Source organism: Pipra filicauda, unplaced genomic scaffold, assembly GCF_003945595.2.
Source record: "Pipra filicauda isolate LSUMZ 115617 unplaced genomic scaffold, ASM394559v2 scaffold214_size1419223_pilon, whole genome shotgun sequence".
In the NCBI taxonomy this organism is placed as follows: Eukaryota; Metazoa; Chordata; class Aves; order Passeriformes; family Pipridae; genus Pipra; species Pipra filicauda.
Genome location: NW_024104326.1, coordinates 710,213 through 730,061, shown reverse-complemented (window position 1 = coordinate 730,061; position 19,849 = coordinate 710,213). Strand labels below are relative to the sequence as shown.

The following is a 19,849-nucleotide window of genomic DNA, read 5'->3' as shown; positions in this document are numbered from 1 at the left end:
GGGAGAGCTTTCATGATGTGAAATCCACTTCTTGGGTGAAGCCTTGGCATCACATTTGGGCTCTGAATGCAAGGAAGCAGGGCAACACAATTGTAGTCAGAAACTATGGTGAGGCTGTGTCAGACTTTCCTGTGGCTTCCAAAATAATCACATCAAGGACTGCAGGGTCTAAGAATGCCTGTATCCTGATTCTGGATGCAGGCAAAGGATTGCTTAAAGGAAAGGGAACAATATTTATTGTTCTCAAGTATTATATCCAGAAAATGGATACATCTAAGTGGAGGTACTTAGGGGGTTTGGTTGGTTTGATTTCTTTTTTAAATTTTTTTTTTTATCAAACCACAGAGGACTAATTGTCTAATTGTGAATTTTCTTTCTTGTTTTAAGATGTATTTTGTTTTGATGATGGAGTAATAAATATCCATCTTCACTACACATAAGGTGATACAGCAATGAAAGTGTCACAGAAAAGATTTTGCTATGTTTATTATTTTTCTCTATATTATAAATTACCATGTGACAAGTAACTATAGCTTTGTGTAGGGTTTTCCTAATAAAAATAATAATTTTTTTGTTATTTGTAGAAAAATAGTGACAGTACAGAACATAAAGGGTAAGTAAAAGCACCCAGAAAAGAAAAATATATTATATTAAATATATTATATTAAAATATAATTGTTGAGTATCCAAAGGAAAAATAAATGCACAGCATTAAGTGTAAATGATGCAAATTCATTGTGAAGTGCTTTTCCCAGTTAATGAAAGAATGTGAAGAGTAAGAAACATCATAAAATGTGAAATAAGGAGTAAAATATTCTTCAGGAAACCCCATTTAGGTTCTGTGAGTGCTTAGATTACTAATTTTGATGTTGTACTTAATACACCAATAATAGGAGTGAATCTTTCTATAGTTCAATATTTTAATAGAAGTATTTTTAGTGATATTAATGAGATTATTCTATAATTTTTGCTGCCTCATCAGCTGGTTTTGCACAAAAGCATTTAAGGGCCTTTTGAAGTATAAAGAGGAAACAATGTAAATAGTTAGTAGTCTTTTCCCATTTTTCTGTGTGACTGAATTAACTGTGGGCTTGTGCCCTGACTCCATGGAAATTTCTCATGTGCTGCAGCAGAAATATTTAGGTTTTGTTTAGATATGTGTGAAAATGCTTAGTTCTCTGGTTTGTGTTATTTTGGCTTTACCTGAAAGAATTGTATCATCATTCTCTTGATTTTTAAATATTCCTTGGTGGCTGCAGTCTTTCTCCTTGTATTGTTTTTCTTTCTATCTCATTTCAGTGCTCCAACAACTTCCCAGAAGGATTTTCTCCATTTAATTTGAGAATACCTCTATGGGTGTGTTTCCCACAGACCTTACATCTTAAGACACAGTTTTATTAGTTTTCTGAACCGATATATTTTTATCTCAGAACTCTTTGCTCTTCTAGTATTTCATCCCAAATTTTATGTGTATCTGTTTATATATAATTTTGATAATGAAAAAATGGCTGATTAAATTTTGTACACATGAATAATACAACAGTTTGTGTATATAGCTGATGTTATTCTGCGTCTGCTTGCCAGTTCATGTGGTAGATCTGCTAACTATGCACTTTCAGCAGAAGATATTACAAGCCTTGGTAGTATCGTGGAATAGTAGAATTTAGGTTCCCAAAAATAGTTTGTTTTGGTTTTTTTTTCCATAGAATTTGCTATGTTCTCTTTACTTTGATGTTTTAATGATACATTTTTCCCCCTATTGGTTTTCAAAAATAAATAATGTGAAAAATTAGTTTTCTTTCAGAGTGACTGAGGCAGTAGTACTGAGGCAAGCACAAAGTCCCTCATCTCAGCAGGAAGGTGGCTTTCAAACCTAATTACAGATACTTAAGTGCCAACTTTGTTAATCACTTCATTGCAGAGTGTTACAGCAGATCTGAAGTTATCTTTCTTCATTTGAAAATCTTTCCAAGCAAAAAGGCAGAAACCTCTCAATTTTCAGTGACATTTTTTAAAATGCAAGTTACTTGCGGTTAGGATGATTCTCCCTTTGCAGTGCAGTAAAGAGTTCCTAAGTATTAGTCAAACTGAAAAATAAGAAAAAAAAGTCAACCAAAAATTTAGAGAGGATTTATCAAGTATCAGGTGGTGTCCAGAGTGGGTAGGGCCAGCTATGGTGATACCCAAAAGTGAGAGACAGAATGACATTGAAGTTTGAAGAGGCAGTGTGAATGCCAGTAGGTGGCTATATTGTTAGATCTGAAATTACACTGGCAGCTGGTCTTTTGATAATGGAGAAAACAAAGGAACAAGTTTCTACTCTTTTCTGAATAATAGGAAACCGCTGAAAGGGAGACCGAGAGATGGTCATGTTGTCACATTGCCAGGAGCAAGATAACAGTTTCTCTTGGAGTATTTTAATTCCCTGTGGTTTGGAGAGAGAGGGATTTAATTACAGAGAGATCTGAGCTAAAGCCCTTAATGCAAATATCGCTATGAAAAGGGTGCCAAATCAGGACTTTACCATCTGCACCTGTCTTCAGAAATAGGATGGCAGGACACAAGGCAGTGGTAGAAAAGCAAGCCCTCAAGCAGCATGATTGCAGCAAAGTAAAATTCTTGTATCGTCTCATGTGCCATGAGGAGTCCCACTGATGAAAAAGGTCATATGGATAAGGCTCAGTCTTAAATCTAATAGCTACTGTTCTTCCAGACTTAAGTGTGCCTTAATGGGATGTGATTGGAGTTAGAGATGTGGGTCACAGAATGAGAGAAAAGTTTAGTACATATTGCTATGATGTAATAGTCAAGTTAGACAAGTGGAAGCTAGAAGATGCCCAAAATATATTAATCTGTGTTACTTCTGCCAACATCATGACAGAGATGACACGGAGAAGCTAAATGGAAAAAAACCAAGGCAATAGATGGAGAAGAAAGCAGACAGTGTCTTGTGAAACACTGTAATGGAAATAACAGCTCAAGAGATAAAATGTCAAGCAGATGTGAAAAGGGGAATTTCTGAAAAGAGACTTGAAGAGAATAGGTTAGGAGAGTTACTTCCCCCAAAATGATTAAGAACAGGATTAATCAATAATTTGGAATACTTTAATGAAATCCAAGAATAACCTTGAGAGATGGCTGGTTGATAGAGGCCAACACTGAATAAGCTGCTTGGCATGATTTAAGTTGCTCGAATGGGTTAATGCAGGTTTATTTTTTAGGTATGATGATGTTTATGTTTTCATCATTAGAATGCACATCTCTTACTGTATGGTTTTTAGGATGTTGGTGTCTTCTTAAAAGGAAGCCTAATTGTGATGAAGGAATTCAGTACAGCAAACTTATAACTCACTATTTAAATAGCAGTCAAATCCGGAGGCAGGATTGCTAGAATGTTTATGTCTTTTTATCTGTGGAACAGATACCTTAAAAACATTATCTCTTGAAATCTATCTAAATGAATATATATATACAAGATAAATATGAAGCATTTCAGTTATAAAAATATTAAATTCTTATAACTATAAATATAGTAATTAAAGATCACTAAAGTTCTCAAAATGTTTTGATTCCCCTTTCCATTATAGGCTGACATGGACCAAAACATTTCAAATCTCTGTATTTCAGCTTTAAGAAAATCAAGATCAGGGTTATGAAATTTGTATGCAAAAATTCAAGGTTCTTTCGAGTGCTTGTGAAGCTGCAGCTGATATACAGAATTAGTGATTTATTCAATCTGGTAGTCAGGGATGTTTGATTGTTTCTACAAATCCATAGCTAGTGTGAAGTAAAACAGAAAATCACATACATTTTCTCATGTTAGTTTTCTGTAAAAGAAAGTGCAGGACTGTGGGAGGAATCCTAAAAAAAAAAAGAAAAGTCACCAGGGTTTTCTTCTGAGATTGTATAATCCTTGAATGTTCCCTTGCTAAGGAATTTTGAGGTGTCTAAAGAGTTAATGAGTTTTTTAATGGAGTCTGTTATGTAGTAGTAACCCACTGTGTTACTCATGTAAAAAGAAATACTTTATGTGCTCAAAGCTAATTCTCACCCTTCAGTGCAATAAGTGTGGAGAGGTTGAACTTCTTGGAATCCATTGTGTTTTTATATAATGAAAGTCTTCTATTAGAAATGACACGTTCTGTTTCACATTCTGTGATTTGACTAAAGAAAGCAATTCAGAAAACACGAAACCTTTTTTACTTAGTCATTCCAGTTTTTATTGCCTGCTATCTTGAAACAGAGAGGCAAGAGGAGAAAACACTATGTAGCATATGCTTTCAGGCAGAACATAATCAATTGACAAAATATCAGAATGTGGAAACATATTGACTAATTCTTCATTTTTAACCCATGTACACAAACTAGAAAACATTGGGAAAATGCCTCAACTGAAATGGTCTTTCTTGAGATATTTCAGCTGTGTTTGGTGGGCTGTGCTGGGAGATAAGGGGTCCCATTTGCCATGATCTGTCATCTCTCTGGTCTCTCTGCTAGTAAGCAAGCAGCTTTTGATTAGTGTCAACCACTGAATGGGCGTTTTTCTTGTTAAACAACTGGTGATCAGCTCTATATTGCATGAATAAGTGACTCTCTGAATGCAGCCTCCCATCAGAAAGGGCTTTGTTTTTTCTCTCCTTCTGTCTGCTTTGCAAGTAAATTGTTCCTGCTACAAACCCATGTTGCTTGCTTCTCTCACCCTCGCTGACAGCAAAGCTTGCTGGCTGGTGATCTCTGCAGGGGTTTATGGCTCAGCTCTGCTGTTCTCTCCCTCTGTTCCCACTTCGCCGTTCCCTCCCCTACTGTGACTAAATAAATTACCTGTATGACATGTTCAGTTTTCTCTGGCAAGAAGCCTGGGAAATCAAATCTGTTCCCGAACCTGGGTCTCCCATTTGGCAAATATAATGCCTCCCTGCTGTTAAATCAGGTCAGCTCTCAGGAAAAACAAAGAACAATTTCATATAACTATAATCAACACAGAGTAAATTTAGATAATGCTGCTGGCATATGTTTATTGTAAAGACCATCAAGGAAATAATTTTAAAAGCTCTTCATCTTTTTCTGTTGCATCAGGATACATGGTGTACATTCTGTGCAAAGAGAAGATCAAACATTTTCCTTCTGCTATCCCATATCAAAGGGAAATATATCTATTTTCTGCCTGGTCTAAGAAGATATTTGGTGAAGTGGTTCACTGGTTGTGTTAGAAACAATTTTATGCATTCAATTACTGAGCTGTTACATAATTAATATTAATTGATACTTAACTGTTAATTACTATTAATTATTCATAACCTGTCCAGTTCCTTTGACTTTCTGGCCTCCAAAAGTGGAGATGTACTTAAAAGTGTTTAGAGGAGGAAAAATAAATCCTTTTAATAGATTGTGTTCTCTTTTCTACCTTTACACTCAGCCCATTTCCACTGGAGATCAGAGGCAGTGGGTCAGCAGCAGTGACACAGGCACTGGCAGTCCTGCAGCACGTGGCATATGTGGGCAGCCCGCTCGCTCGTGTGCCAAGGCTGTCACCCTGGAGCGAGGCAGCACCGGTGTGGGCAGCCTCCCCCTCCCAGATGAAAACTGAATTTCCTGCTCAGCTCTCTGTGTGTCCTGGAGGGGCTCTGAATTACACCCCAGAGGCCGTTTCGTTTGTCCACTGCTAGCAAGCTTGTGCAGACTGCAGTGGAGCATCTCCAGTCACCTCCGGTCTGGCTTTATTACAGCAGGACTCTGTGGTGGAGGAGCAGAGCAGAGGTTTCCTTTGGGCAGGTGGTTGCTGGGAACTGAAACAGCTGCTGGAACCCTGAGCTTGCCTCCAGTCCTCTTCAAAGGCAGAGAGGAGTAGGCAGTTCCAAGTGCCCCTGGGGGATGCTTAGGGCTGGTGCCATGCTAACCCATGATGTTTGCTGTGCTCAGCTCCCAGGGCCAACTTTGCTGCCACTTACTCAAGGGAGTTAGTAAAAACTGGCATTGCTGGCTGCTCTGTGGTTCTTACACAGCCTTAGAACCACCACTGACTAAATAGCTGCTGAGTTATACCCGGGGGCCTTGGCTGGAAACACTTTCCAACTACAGCTTAATATCAGGGTGTCTTACCTGGAGGAGTCCTGGGAAGAACAAGCCATGTGGGATGTCCTGAGCAGCAGAACCAACTTCCCAGGGCTCTGCCCAGTCTGCATGGCCTGTGCTTCAAACTCACCTAATACTTCATTCTCAAAAGCAGATGGGGTCAAGCTGTATGCTCTGTTTTTAAATGGTATATGCTTTTCCAGATCTTTTTAAGGACAGCTACAGTGTTGTTAGTAATTATTTAATCATTCGTAAGTTGTCTTTGTTCTAATGAGTGCCTTTGTTGTTTCTTCGTTGCTCTGAGACTTACAGTGAATGTCTTTTTCATCAATTTAAAAAATCATTCACAACTCTGCTGTGTAACACAAATCCTTGAAATGGAAATTGCTCTTTATTGTCCAAAATCTTCATCCAATGTGCCTAATGAAGCTTAAGGGGTTAAAGCAGTGAAATGAGTTTCAAAAGATGGGAGTTCAGTTCCTGCTTCCACCAGGAATGACCTGAAGCAAGGACCATAATCTCCATCCATATCTGCTGCTGTCTCAAGAACTGACAGTAGCTACATTATCTGTCCTCCACTTTGACATATCAGTACAGATTGCAGATACTGTCTCCTACTGTAAAGGTGCAGAACCTAACTCTGAAAGGCTTCAGCTGATACTGTAATATAAATAATTTCAGCTCTGTGTTGATGGCAAGGGCAAAGCTTGTCTTGTTCCCTTCCTAGTGTCTAGGTTGTCAGAGGCGTTGCTGAGCTTACTCAAACCCTGCTTTATTTCTTGTCTTCTCCAGCCTGTGACCTGATGACCCTGGGGATCTTGGCCTTAGTGACGTCCACTGGCTGTGCCTCAGCCAACGCCCTGCAGTCCCTGACGGATGCCATGCACATCCCACACCTCTTTGTCCAGCGGAACACGGGAGGCTCCCCCCGCACCGCCTGCCACCTGAACCCCAGCCTGGAGGAGGAGGAGTACACGCTGGCCGCCCGCCCGCCCGTGCGCCTCAACGACGTCATGCTCAAACTGGTCACTGAGCTGCGGTGGCAGAAATTCATAGTGTTCTATGACAGTGATTATGGTGAGTAGAGGATTTCAGGCACGTTAAATCCCTTTCTTTTCAGCTGGGAGGTAGAGAGGAAAGTATAAAGGGAAGGGTGAAATATAACTTGCCAGGGGTTTTCATTGACAGAGGAGAAAGTGTTTCAAGTGGACACAGATCTTTGGCTTGAAGGAAAGGTTGCTGTGAAAACTAGTTCTCAGAAAAGGAGCAAAGTTGCTTAGCAACACCTACCAAGACAGACAAAGTTTGAATCCTCTCTCACTTCTTCAGTAAAATATTAATAAAGTGTTGACATTGATAGGCAGGGGTCGCACAGGCAAGCAAGGAAGTTCAACATGGCCTCTACCCACTCCAGAAAACACTTTCTGTCAAAGCTGAGAACTGCTCTCTTTAAAAATTAATTTTCACAATAACTATTACCGTTTCTTTTTTCACACGCTTCCTCATACTATTCCGTGTTAGGACTAAATTTCACAAGGATATACTTCCTGGCATTAAACCAAGGGGTAGAGTTAGTATTTTCACTGTATCTGAAGCATTTCCTTCAGCAAAATTTTTGCTCGGGCAGAAACTTGAGGAAAAGTAATCTCTGCCCAAGCATGTTTTGTGCATTATGATGGGTGTAAAGAACAATGACAAAACAAATCTCTCATTGTGCCAGGCTCTCGGAGTGAAAGGCAACTGTGTGCATACTTTTTTTTTCATATTCTCTCTGCCTCCCGCTCAACTGATACGAACACTGTTCTGTATGTTTAATTTGTGGTATTTTCAGCTCTGTTGTCTTAGGATATTGGATCTGTAATGGGGAAAATAAATGGGGAGTGGGAACTATAAATTTTCTGTGGTATATTTTAAAATCCTGCAAATACTTTTGCCTTAAAATGTGATGGATAATCTTTTGATGTGGTGACTTACCATGAACAGAATAAAAAGAAAGGAAACTTAAGGTTAAATCACAGTAGGAAAAATAATCTTATGTGTGTCTGTGCATATAGTTTATATTTTATACGTAGTCTTCCACAACTGCACAATAAATCTTTATTTGCATTCTCTGTATACTATCAGATTTCTGGTGGTGAATCAGAGAGAAATAAAACATCTTTTGTTTTGAAATTGGGCTAGTCCTGCTTTAAAAAAATCCAAGAAACAACAAACAAAAATGAGAACAGTTTTAAGTGAGAGATCAACTGAGGTTGTAACATCTTTCTAATGATATAGAATTATTTTAAGCATGAGAAGACTGCCATGGTGCTTGTAGGCTTACTTAATCTGTAGACTCAAAAATCTAGCAATCCAGCAAGTAATTACTATCGTATGTAATGCTTTAACAGAATGCTTTGAAAGGCAAAGCTACAAGGTATGTGCTAAGTGTACAAGGTGGACTTCTGGTAGTGATGAGAAAGTTGCTCTTTAGAGGAAATTGGGTTTAAAGACTCAAAATTCTTCTAACAATTATTTCAAGAATGAAGGGGAAAAAAAAGAAATCTTAAAAGGATGTCTTACAAACATCCCAGATGCTCTATGTGCAAACTGCCATTGCCAGTTTTGTTACTGAACCGTGGTATCACTTATTCCAGTAACACATCTATGTTTCTTGACCTTTTTTATTTTTTCTTCTTTTTTTTTTTTTTTTTTTTTTTTTTTTTTTTTTTTTTTTTTTTTGTTTTGTTTTGTTTTGTTTTGTTTTGTTTTTGTTTTGTTTTGCACAGGCTTACCATCTCAGTACAAAATCCTGAAACCCTTAATTCACATACTGTGTAAATTCAATTATGATCAAATTTATCTTTTCTGTTTCCCACAAACTGTATTAGTAAGACGTCAACGTTATGGAAAATTGCCACAGGCATTCTGCTCCTTCCAGTGGAGAGTGTGGTGTGCATTTGCAGCTGCCCATGTGCTGCTTCTTCTCCTTTTCCTCATGGATGTGACAACCTTCTTATGCTAACTCCACTAGAATAATTTTTTTCATAAGAATTTGGTGGGAGGGGTTTCCATAACGAAGCCAGCTGAACCTTGCCAGCTCTGGGCAGGCATCAGTGAATGGAGGATAAATAACCCAGTTCCCAGGATAGGGCATGCTGAGCTCAGGAGCAGATGCCTGGTTCCCGGGGCATGCCCCTTGCCCTCAGCAGTGAGCTCCCACCCAGCCCTGCTCCTGCAGCTCCAGCAGCACTTCCCTACTCAACAGGCAGGAGCTGACTGCTGGCTGTGAGGAGGGAGGTCACATGTTTGGGATTACAGAGCATTTCCAGCACTGGGCTTTTGTGGTTTTCTATAATAAATGGTCCTTCTCTACCTGATCTCTGAAAGTTATACCGTTCCTTGGAGTAGTGTTTTAATTTGTCCTTTTGCTGATCCCTAAAAGCCATCCAATCCCTTGGTGTCTTCCTTGTGGAAATGGTCAGATTTTCTGAAGCTAAAGCAGCATTACACAATTTAAAGAAGTCCCGTGTTTATATATACAGTAATGCTGTGTTATGTTGATGCTGAAAATTATTTACTTAGTTAATTACTTGTCCCTTATCAGAAATACATTTTGGATTTTAATTTCTGCATTGGCTAAATTAAGGAAAAGTTAGTAATGAACTTGATGATTAGAAATATAGAGTAGTCACTGAACAGCCTAATGAGCCCTTAATATTGTTGTGCTTACTATATATATACCTTGTTTTACGCTGAAGTGACAGATAAAAATCTGTATGCATAACTTCAGTGAAAGAATATGGCCCTTTCCAGTAAAATGTCTTTGTCTGCAACAAGAAATATAGAGGATTTACAGAAAAAATGTGGAAGTTTCAGTGAAAAGTTTTCTAAATGAAGTGGTAGAAACAGGGTTCAAACTGTGGCATTTAACCTAATGTGAAACCAGCTTTTAGATTTTGTCACTTGTGGTGAAGGAACAGGTAACAGCAAGCAATGGTAATGGCTTGATTCTGGACAAGTGACCTTTTAAAGACCCTGAGGTTGATAGTTGCAGCACTCAAATTCTCCTGGATGACACACTGTTCTCCTGCCGAGCAGTGCCAACAGGGGAAAGGTTAGTTGATATTTCATCCATATGGTTCTCCTGTACTAATAGAAGAAACGATAAGAGTTCAGATAGATAAGCATCTTCATGACTTAGACCTTGTTTTTCCACTTCTCTCATTTATGGTTTATGAGCAATTTTAAAAGATGCACAGAAATCTACTCCCCATTGATCACAACAGAACTTTTCTCTTGCTGAGACCACTGCCTGATAAGAAAATGATGGCTAGGCACTATAGTCTTTACCATGTTGTCTTGAGAAGGCTTTCTACCCCCTGTGTTCTTCCCTTTCCCATCTGTGAAAGAAAAGCCTTCCTCCCTGTGTGACTGAACTAGTGTTTGAAATTTCTTTAAAATTCTTTAGGAAACAGAATTAAGTGGCACAGTCAAGAATAAGGCAATTCCAGTAAGATCTCAAGGGACCAGAGTCATGTTAAATGCATAATTTTACTTTAAACACTTTTACGAAGATCCTATGTTAAAACATGGTATTTGACATTCATTTTCTGCAGGAAAAAATGAGTTTGTCAATGGCTGTCAGGTGGTGCTCTGTGGAAATAGGTCTACCCACCTGTTACAGAACCTGCAACAGAATTCAGATCAGGTCTATCATCCTAGAAAGCTTCAACTGCGCTGATGTGTTTTGAATTGCTTTTTGCTCTACGGGAGCATCTTTTGTGCCTCTACATATATTGTAACAGTGTGTAAAGACCTTCTGGGAAGTTTAATGTTTTATTTTGCTGACCTTCTGGATGTAGAAGCATCAGTAATCAAATTTTCTGACAGAAAAATTGGTAGCATGGCAAGTTTCATAAAGAATCTTACCAAGCTGTAAAATGACTATAAGTTAAAAGTAGTATGTGCTGCCCACAGTAAGATGAGGTTGAATAATAAACAGTTGAAACTGTGCTCCTAGGGTGAGCAAATAAAGAGACGTATGGTTAGAGCATGGATTTGAGAAGAGTTTTGGAAGCTGAATGCAAAAATGAAAACAATGAGGAATATTAAGTCATATTTCTGAAGAGAAATGTGAGTTATAGCTATGTTTTCACCAGCTTAATCTTATTGTCGAAAACCACTTTGTAGTTATATTGTCACTCTGCTTTCCTACCTACATGTCTGCATATCCATATTACAAAATGTAAGACAAAAAGGTGTTTTTATGAATCCATTTGGTCAATGACAATGGTATTAGACCTGTTAAAAGTAGCTGTAATATTTTATTCTTAATTTTTGGTGTCATTAAACGAGTGTCATCTGTTGAAGAAAAGTGTTGTATGAAAGTTTTACAGAAGAAACCATTGAAGAATTTTTGACCTTCCAAGTCTATGGAGCTTGGTCCTGGGGGGGCAACCCAAACTCACAAGTTATTGATTTCTAAATTATTTTCAATTTTTTTTTTTTTTTAGGGTTAGAGATAATGCAGCATCAATAAAAAAAATTAACTTGGAACACTTCTTGATCATTCTTGCAGTGTAGGAAGAACTTAGTTTTCAATATGACTAGTTTTGTGGGAAGTCGTATTTTCCACAGAAATTATGTGGCAGTTTTATTTCTGAGTTCTGCTTTTCAAGGGCCTTACCCTTGATTATAAGTTACAGGAATTATGCTATTAATAACTTTACAACTTGCTATTGATCCTGGAATGGTCTCTCCTTTGTCAAGGTCCCTTTGTGCAGGCCACTACTCTTGCCATTATTTAATTTGCAAAGGAGTATTGTAATGAAAACTGAGAAGTGCATGCATTTACACAGTCTACATGTAGCACTGCAAATCACTTGGGATGTGAAGCATTGGCTGTCACAAAAAAAAGCAATGTAGAGCATTTGTACACAAGCTGCTTTCACCTTACCTGCTTTACTTAATTTTCCCGTTATCCTTGTCTGTATGATGTAAGTTATCTCATGTTTTCTGTGTCGTGATTTCAGCTGTCAGACAACAACTTCTGCATCACTAGGGCTGCCATATTTCTCAACAGGCTTTTCCAGAGCATGCCTTGTTTAATGTAAATACAGGGAATCTGGCATTTGAAGTGTTGAACCAACAGCACATGTACTGGTAGGTGCCTGTTTAGCAAATCTTACACTACCAGGAAGTGTTGGGCTTTTTCTGCATGTGCTGTGTGGTTGAGTTTGCATGTGTCATTAAAAATACCTGTGTTTTTCAGTTGGTTGATGCATCCCAGCTGGAACTGTTACAGAGAAGCTTCAATTGATATTGATGTGTTTGAGTAGTAGAATGTATAGAATTTAAGGAGTCAGCTACAGAGAAATATATACCATATTATGGTCATCTATCTGTAAGTCAGCACTCAGGGAGGGAATCCTTGCACATCTCTGTCGTTGGTGCCATTGTATAAGATGATGAAGGAATAGACTGGGGCTAAGAACTTTTTCAGCAGACAAGGAACAGAATCCTCTCAGTATTTATTCTATGCCAATTGTGCATTACCTAGTTAATAATGCATAACTGGATACTGGATGTCTAATCTCCAGACTAATATAAAATCTACCTGGAAAAAATTAAGACTTTCCTGTAAAAAGTTTGTGTCTCATAACTTAATGTATGATCATCATTGCAGCTGCGGAGAATGCCAGGAAAGAAAGAATTCAGCCAAGTTCTCCAAGTCCAACAGGGAGTTTGTGATGCCATGGGGTAGTGAAAAAAAAAATTGACCTTTCGACTTTTACATTGAATTTGATCTGGAAGCTATTGAAGAAATAGCATTGCGTGTTCCCATACTTATCCTTGAATCACTTTTCTGACTGTAGCAGCACTTAAAGTAATTGGTCTGCTTGAATTAAGCATGGATTTTTGTCATTTCTGATAGTATTCTCTTTATTTAGTAATGCATCACAGTATATAACACCAAATGTAATTAAAGAAAGTCAATTTCACTTCAAATTATTACATATACGTTACTTTTAGTACTTTGTTTTGTAAGGTATATGAGTATGTGTGCTAAAAGCAGCAGTAAGATTTCCCCCTCTCCAGCCTCCCCAGAATTCCTCGCAAGGCATGGGAGCAGTGGTCAGAGGTAGTTTCCCATAAAAGCTATTAAATTCCTTCAGGACACTGCCTGAAGGGATATAAAAATGATCTTCCAGTTCTGGTAAAGCCTATATTTTAAATGTGTACTATCATAGCTGACCTGGAAGTTCAATGGTGGCAAAAGCCAGTCAGAGATCTCTGGACAAAGAGTTTGGGCAGTTTCAGTCATCTTATCTCACTCATAAATTCAAGGCAAATAAATAGTAAGGAAATAATTTTGACCTTTCAAATAGTTTGAAAAATGTGTTGCAAAGAGAAGGTCCAAGTTCTTTTGAAAAAGAAAAAAGAAAAGTTTACCACGGACTGACACTTTTCAAACAGAAGGCTTGCACTCTGTATTCAAATTAGTTATTTTTAAAATCAGTTTGTATTTTAAAAAACTTTAGAAATACGTATCTGAGGGGATGATAATGAAAAAATTAAATTAAAGGCTTTATTAAAAGCAGTTTTCCAGCAGTTTTTCGGCTCAGTCATCTCGTCAAAGTGAGTATTAATCTAGTCCTAAAAGCCCTCATTGTGTATTCTTTACTGTCTCTTTTTCGACTCATTGTATCACTTTAGCGAACAGTCTCCAGGCACAACTTTGTAGAAACTAGTGGTGATTCTGTTTTTTCCCCCCTTCATAACCTGAAACAGAGAAATGCTTCATAATACAACACCCACTGTCCAAAGAAAGTGCAGAGTTCAGCAACCTGGAACCAGAGGGCACAAATTAATTAATTTTGAACAGAGGGGTCTTTGAAAATTGTAGAAGTCATCTGCAAAAGGTCCTAAGTTCTTGACTCTCTCTTCTTGACTGATGGTAGTTTGAATCTCTTAACTTTTTGAGCCATGGCATAAAATTGAACTGTTTGTTCAGGCATGTGAAAAAAAACAAGGAGAAAAGTAAGGATGATCTGGAGTACTTGAGCAGGGAACCTGAGGACCTAATTCCAGAAGGGAGTCCCTTTAGTCCACATTTATTAGAGACTGAATGTTTATACATCCATTTAGACGTTGTTCAATAAATGTGTAGCTGGAAAACAAACAGAAGGATAGAAATTTGTCCTGGAGGGCTTCAGACAGTGACATCATTCTGATGAAATATATTCACATATCTCAATTTGCAATGAACCTTGAATAAGTTCCCAGTCTCTATTGCCTTTCACGAAAGCAGTGGGGGAGAGAGCTCATCTATGTACACACATGTATAAGTACACACACACATGTATATATTTATGCATGGATTTCAGGGAAAGCAATAAAGGAGTGTGTATATTTGTGTACTTGTATATGTATTTACTTGTGTGTAAATGTATACCTGAGTTCATATATAGGATCTAGAAAACATATTTCCTCTACTTCTTTGCTGTCTTTTCCCAGTCTCCCCCAGTAATCTTTCTGATGCCACTACAGGCAGGACTTCTTTGGCTTTCTTCCTGGTTGGAGATAGTTTCTTGTTTATTATTCCTTTAAGAGTCGACATGGCTTCCCACCACTTCTTTGTGTTTTCCTTATTGAGACAGAAATCCCACTCCTTCTCCTTCTTGCATTTCTTGTATTTACATATTTCCCCTTATTTATTTACTTTTCTTACAGTTAAACTTTTTTGTGAGTTTGCTGGCTTTCTTTCCAAATTGTTTTTAATATGTAACCGGTTGTCCACAGCTGCACAGGTTTCCCCTCCCAGCCAGAGATGTGAAAACGTGGTACTTTTGCTCTTAATTGAGTTCTGCTGTGCAGGCCTTTTGTGCTTTCTGCATTTACCTTCTGATTTTAGCTTCTGATTTACTTCTGTATTTAATGTTTAGATCTGTTGCTTTGGGAGTTATTTTAAGACTTACTTCAATCATTTTAGGAGAAAATGCATCGTTAGACTGTAAAAATTAAATAAAAGGCAGACAAAAAAAGGCCTCAAAGTTTGGATTATCGTGAGTCAGAGCCCATTAGCAATGTAATCTAGATGTCTGAGTTCTATTGGAGAGCATTTTAATATTCATCATGTTATTATAGCATTTGTTTAAATGGAAATAATGTATTATTTTTTGTGTACGAATTGAGTAAACAGGATTTGTCTCACTACTGGGGAACACTGAGTCCTGCAGAGATCCTTTTTAATACTGGATATTTTGTTTTCATGTCTCTTGCTTTAGTTATCAAGATTCAAGTAGACTTTCTAACAAAATCATAAAAAGGCAAAAATAGGGTGGGGACATCCCTCTCAATAATTTCATTGGTTGGTCCCTGTGACAAGAGAGCACTAAATGCAAACATAGCTAGTGTAACACTATTTGGAGACAGTAGTTGAGTTCATCAATTTGGAAGATCTTATGAAGTCAGGAGCTATTGATGGTCCCCACTCCCATGAATCATCTAGGTTGGAAAAGACCTTCAAGATCATAAAGTCCAAACATTATGTCCAATGCCAAGTCCACCACTAAACCATGTCTCTAAGTGCCACATCTACAGGTCTTTTAAATACCTCCAGGGATGGTGACTCCACCAACTCCATCGCTTCCCTGGGCAGCCTCTTCCAGGGATTGATAACCCTTTGGGTGAAGAGGTTTTTCCTAATATCCAATTTAAACCTGGTGAAACTTGAGGCCATTTCCCCTTGTCCTACCGCTTGTTACCTGGTAGAAGATACAGATCCCTACCTTGCTACAATCTCCTTTAAGGTATTTGTAGAGAGAGACCTCTACAGGGGAGAGAGATCTCCCCTGAACCTCCAGGCTAAATACCTGCAGGTCCCTCACACACTTGTAAGACTTGTGCTCCAGACCCTTCCCCAGCTTCATTGTCCTACATACACTGTGTGATGGGACTCAATCTGCCTTAGCCCTTCCCAGACCCTTCCCAGCACCCTATCTCATCTATCAATAAGAATTGAACCTTTGGGTGGATAAATCCCCAGCTGTCACAGAGCAGAGGAGGAAGGGAATTCAGGATAGTAATTAGTGCTGGTGTGTATTGTGGTTGGCTTGAATTTCATTTCCAATGTGACTGTGATTTTTCTGTGGTTTGCCTCTGGCCACCATTAGCTTATCTCAGCAGCAAAGTGTCTTCCTCACAAAGCACCCATGCAGAGTCAGGAAAATAGAAAAACTGTGCTATGGAAGAACAGTTGTTATGTTTCTATCTAAAGACCAAGAAATATCCAGCCTCTGAATTACAAAATGCTTTCCTTGCATAACAGACCATAACCCAGAGATCTCATTTGTCCTAATGCAACTCCTCAGTGATTTTGAAAGTCATTTTCCTTTGGCCCACTGGTATTAATATTTGACATTGCCATTAAAAGGAATTAAGACATATCTTGTCTTCCAAAAGCCATATAATAACATCAAGGGAACTTTTGTTGAGAAAGGAATAATCCATTAACTAGAACCAACATTTCTCTGCAATCACCTTTATCCTTCAAATGACAGAATCTTTACAGGAAGGAACTGTCTTTCATTTATTTTTGTCATAGGCATATTAATCCCTCCTGCAGTGGCAGAATAATTAAAGGTCAAATTCTGGCATTGTATTCACGAGTCAGTGCAGCCTGAGCACCAACACCTAACTGGATACCCCACCAGGCACTTGTGGTGTAATAGAAATCTTGTTGGCTGAAGGAAAAGAAGTGTACTTTAATTCTCAGTGAAGATCTTCCCTGTTGCTCTGCATTAAGGATGCTTTGTTATGATTACCTTGTATGGAAGCATATATAAGTGCATCAAATTATTAAAAAAAATAAAATAGTTTGGACTGCCTGAAGTGCACTCTATTTAGCAAGGAGTATTTGGTGACAGTCTGTCTCTGCTGTATAAGGCAGTATCTGTGGGAGTCTTTGGTGGTGCAAGCTTCTTTTTCTCTAATTTTACAACACTGATGTACCACTCTAACTAGCAATGAGTGAATAGTCTCCTTGAAATCCAGATATAAATCAATAATCGCAGGAAGGGAATTAAGGAATTTATAACCTGTCTAGAACTCTCAGAATGACTCCTGAGTTTCAGTCCTGCTGCAGAAACGTCTGTCTGATGTGAGGAAGCACATACACGAGGCATTTTTAGGCAACAGAGCCTGATACCTTCCATGCCAGGAGGCCCACGAGACAGTATCTGCTCCTGTCCTGCAAAACACATGTACTAAGTGCTCCATCTCCAGACAGAATAGAAGGACTGTAAAGGCTGTAACCTCAAACTGAAATTGTTTGCAAAATGACCTGTCTACATGTATGTAAGGACTGAATTGTTCAGTTTGTGTTGAGTTTTACTTGGTTGAAAAAATACGGCGTCTGTGATTACACTCCGTGTGAGATCATGTGTCAGTCTGAATTGTGTTCTGAATAATGCTGACCTTGTTGACCATCTTCAGATCAATCTCCTATGGCAGAGGCCTCAAGCCTTTACTATACACGTAGAAAATATAAGTGAGCAATGCAAGAGAGAGCTCCAGATTCTTGCTGTGCAAAAGATTGCGCTGTGAACCTGATTGCAAACTATGAGACAGCAAAGCATCAACCCAGCAGCAGCAGGTGCTCACTTAGATTTGACATCAGGGAGTTCCAAAAGAAAAGGTCTTGTGGAATATCCGAGAGTACTAAAAGCTTTAATCAGACATTGTTAAACATGAGGTAATCCAAACATCCAACACAAAGTCACAGGGCTAGTGACTGCTATTGCTCAGGAAAGGGTTTTTTCCTAATGTTCCAGTGCTCAATGCTTTTTATGTGCTAATTAACCTTCTGTGTTTCATCTTTCTCAGTCAGGAAAAGTCATTGTTATTCTTATATTGTATAATGGATTAGAATGGAGTAAACCATCTCTAAAAGAGTTCTAACAACCTGGCTCTACAGTAGTTATTGTGCTGTCTTAGGGTCTGCCAAAAATATTTGAATTTAATCATGGTTATTGCAAGATCTACTTTTCTCTTGTTCACATTTTTAAATTCCTCTGAAGGTGGACTTTTCCTTTGCTTAGGACTGCATGAAATTTATTCTGCTGTGCACTGTGGCCATTAATCACTTTATAGTAAAACCAGACAAATTTGAGACCCTTCTGCTGCAGAGTGGCTGGCAGTGCCACCTGAGGGAAAGGAAAATCCTTACAAAACTAATAATCACCTCGGGCAGGGGGAGTATTTGAGGAGCTACAACCCTTTGTAGGAGAGAAATGCATTTTCATAGCAGGTTTTTAATATTAATGTATGAAGAAAGATTACCCTTGCTATCTAGAAAAACAATAGCTAATTAGATATTTATTTCTTAATAATGATGAAAGTTAAAGTGTTAGAACATCAAGACAACTATCTGGGCATTCTGAATGATCGCTTAGAAAACAAAAAGCCCAGTTTGAATTTCCTCTTATTTGTGGTCACTGCTGTTTTTCAAGTATTGCTTCAGCAGGATCTATAGAGACACGTTTTTTGTCATGCATTTATTAGAAAACGAGGTAAGAATACCTGTGGGTTTTGCATGTAAGTGTGAGTGATTTTGGAGTTGTTTAGATCGACATGTTCCTGCGTGTTCTTATATATGTTACCCATCTAACTGAAAAATGGTTGGAATACTGCTATGAGGAATTGATATTGATTTGAGTATTCTCTTTAGCAGAACACACTACCAAAAATAAGCAGCTTAATGTGTTTTTCCTTAATAATGGTTTAAAGACTGGAAATTGGCAAGCGAAAGGAGAACCTGTGGGGATATATGCAAATAGCTTTGTTTTCCCATATGTCTTGGGTGGGAGGATGACTGCTTTCTATTTAGCTAATTCTTTATGTGTTAAAGAGATGTTGTGTTAGGGGAAAATATCTTTACTTATTTATTTATTTTAAGGAAAAAGGAGAAACTCTGGTGATAATGATCTGAAAGAAGTATTCTAAACAGCTAATGTTTATTGCTGTTAATTACTGTGGTAATTGTATAGAAGTGGTAATGTGTGATGTTAATTCCTAGTTTATTTATTTGAGACATGTAAATGCATCTACAAGTGAGTTTTTCATTAGAAAATCTTGTGTAGGATGTAGCTGTGTTGTCAGACACCAGATTCTGCCTACAGCCTGTCTCATGGTGGGGTGTCTCTTGCAGAACTTGACTGATTCTATGGAATATCATATGTTTAAAATAAAATGAAGCCAAAACAGTCCTTAAACTTAAAGACCACAGAAGCTGGCAAGACACTTTGTCCCTATCTTTGAACTTCAATTCCCAAGGAGAAGGATTTTGAGTTTCAATGGCAGGGAGATGACTAAGTTTCATTGGCTTTTAATGTCATCTCAGTGCTTGGTCCACTAATTATTTTGCCTTTTGGATATGTTTTGAGTAAGACCTTTTAGAAAAATGTGACAAAACTTGATTTTACTGAAATTGAAGGGAATCTTCCATATATCATTCGAATGTCTCAGGAGAGGCAGGCCCTCACGGAGAGGGATTTATAAATACCGCTACCAACTACAATTGCATGTACGTATTCTCATCAGTTATAATAAACCTGATCCCATGAGTCAGTCAGACTTTAATGCACCTTGTTCTTATTAATTGGAGTATTTTGCACTTGGTCTTCATCAGGCTTACGTGCATGGACCAGAACCTTCTGGTTTCCACATGGTTTGCAGCAGCTCTAAATCTAAGACCAAGCAGTGTTCACATTCCTCCTTCTTTTCCACAGCTTTT

At 38.2% G+C, this 19,849-nt stretch overlaps 1 protein-coding gene across 2 annotated transcripts in view; it reads left to right on the top strand.

Annotated features, from left to right (window-relative positions):
* Positions 1-19,849, top strand: part of GRID1 (glutamate ionotropic receptor delta type subunit 1) — a 525,483-nt gene that overhangs the window by 197,075 nt on the left and 308,559 nt on the right. For both annotated transcript variants that reach the window (XM_039381152.1, XM_039381151.1), the window contains exon 3: positions 6,865-7,149. In XM_039381152.1, the coding sequence (XP_039237086.1) occupies positions 6,865-7,149 (285 nt within the window). The remainder of the gene's footprint in view (positions 1-6,864; positions 7,150-19,849) is intronic.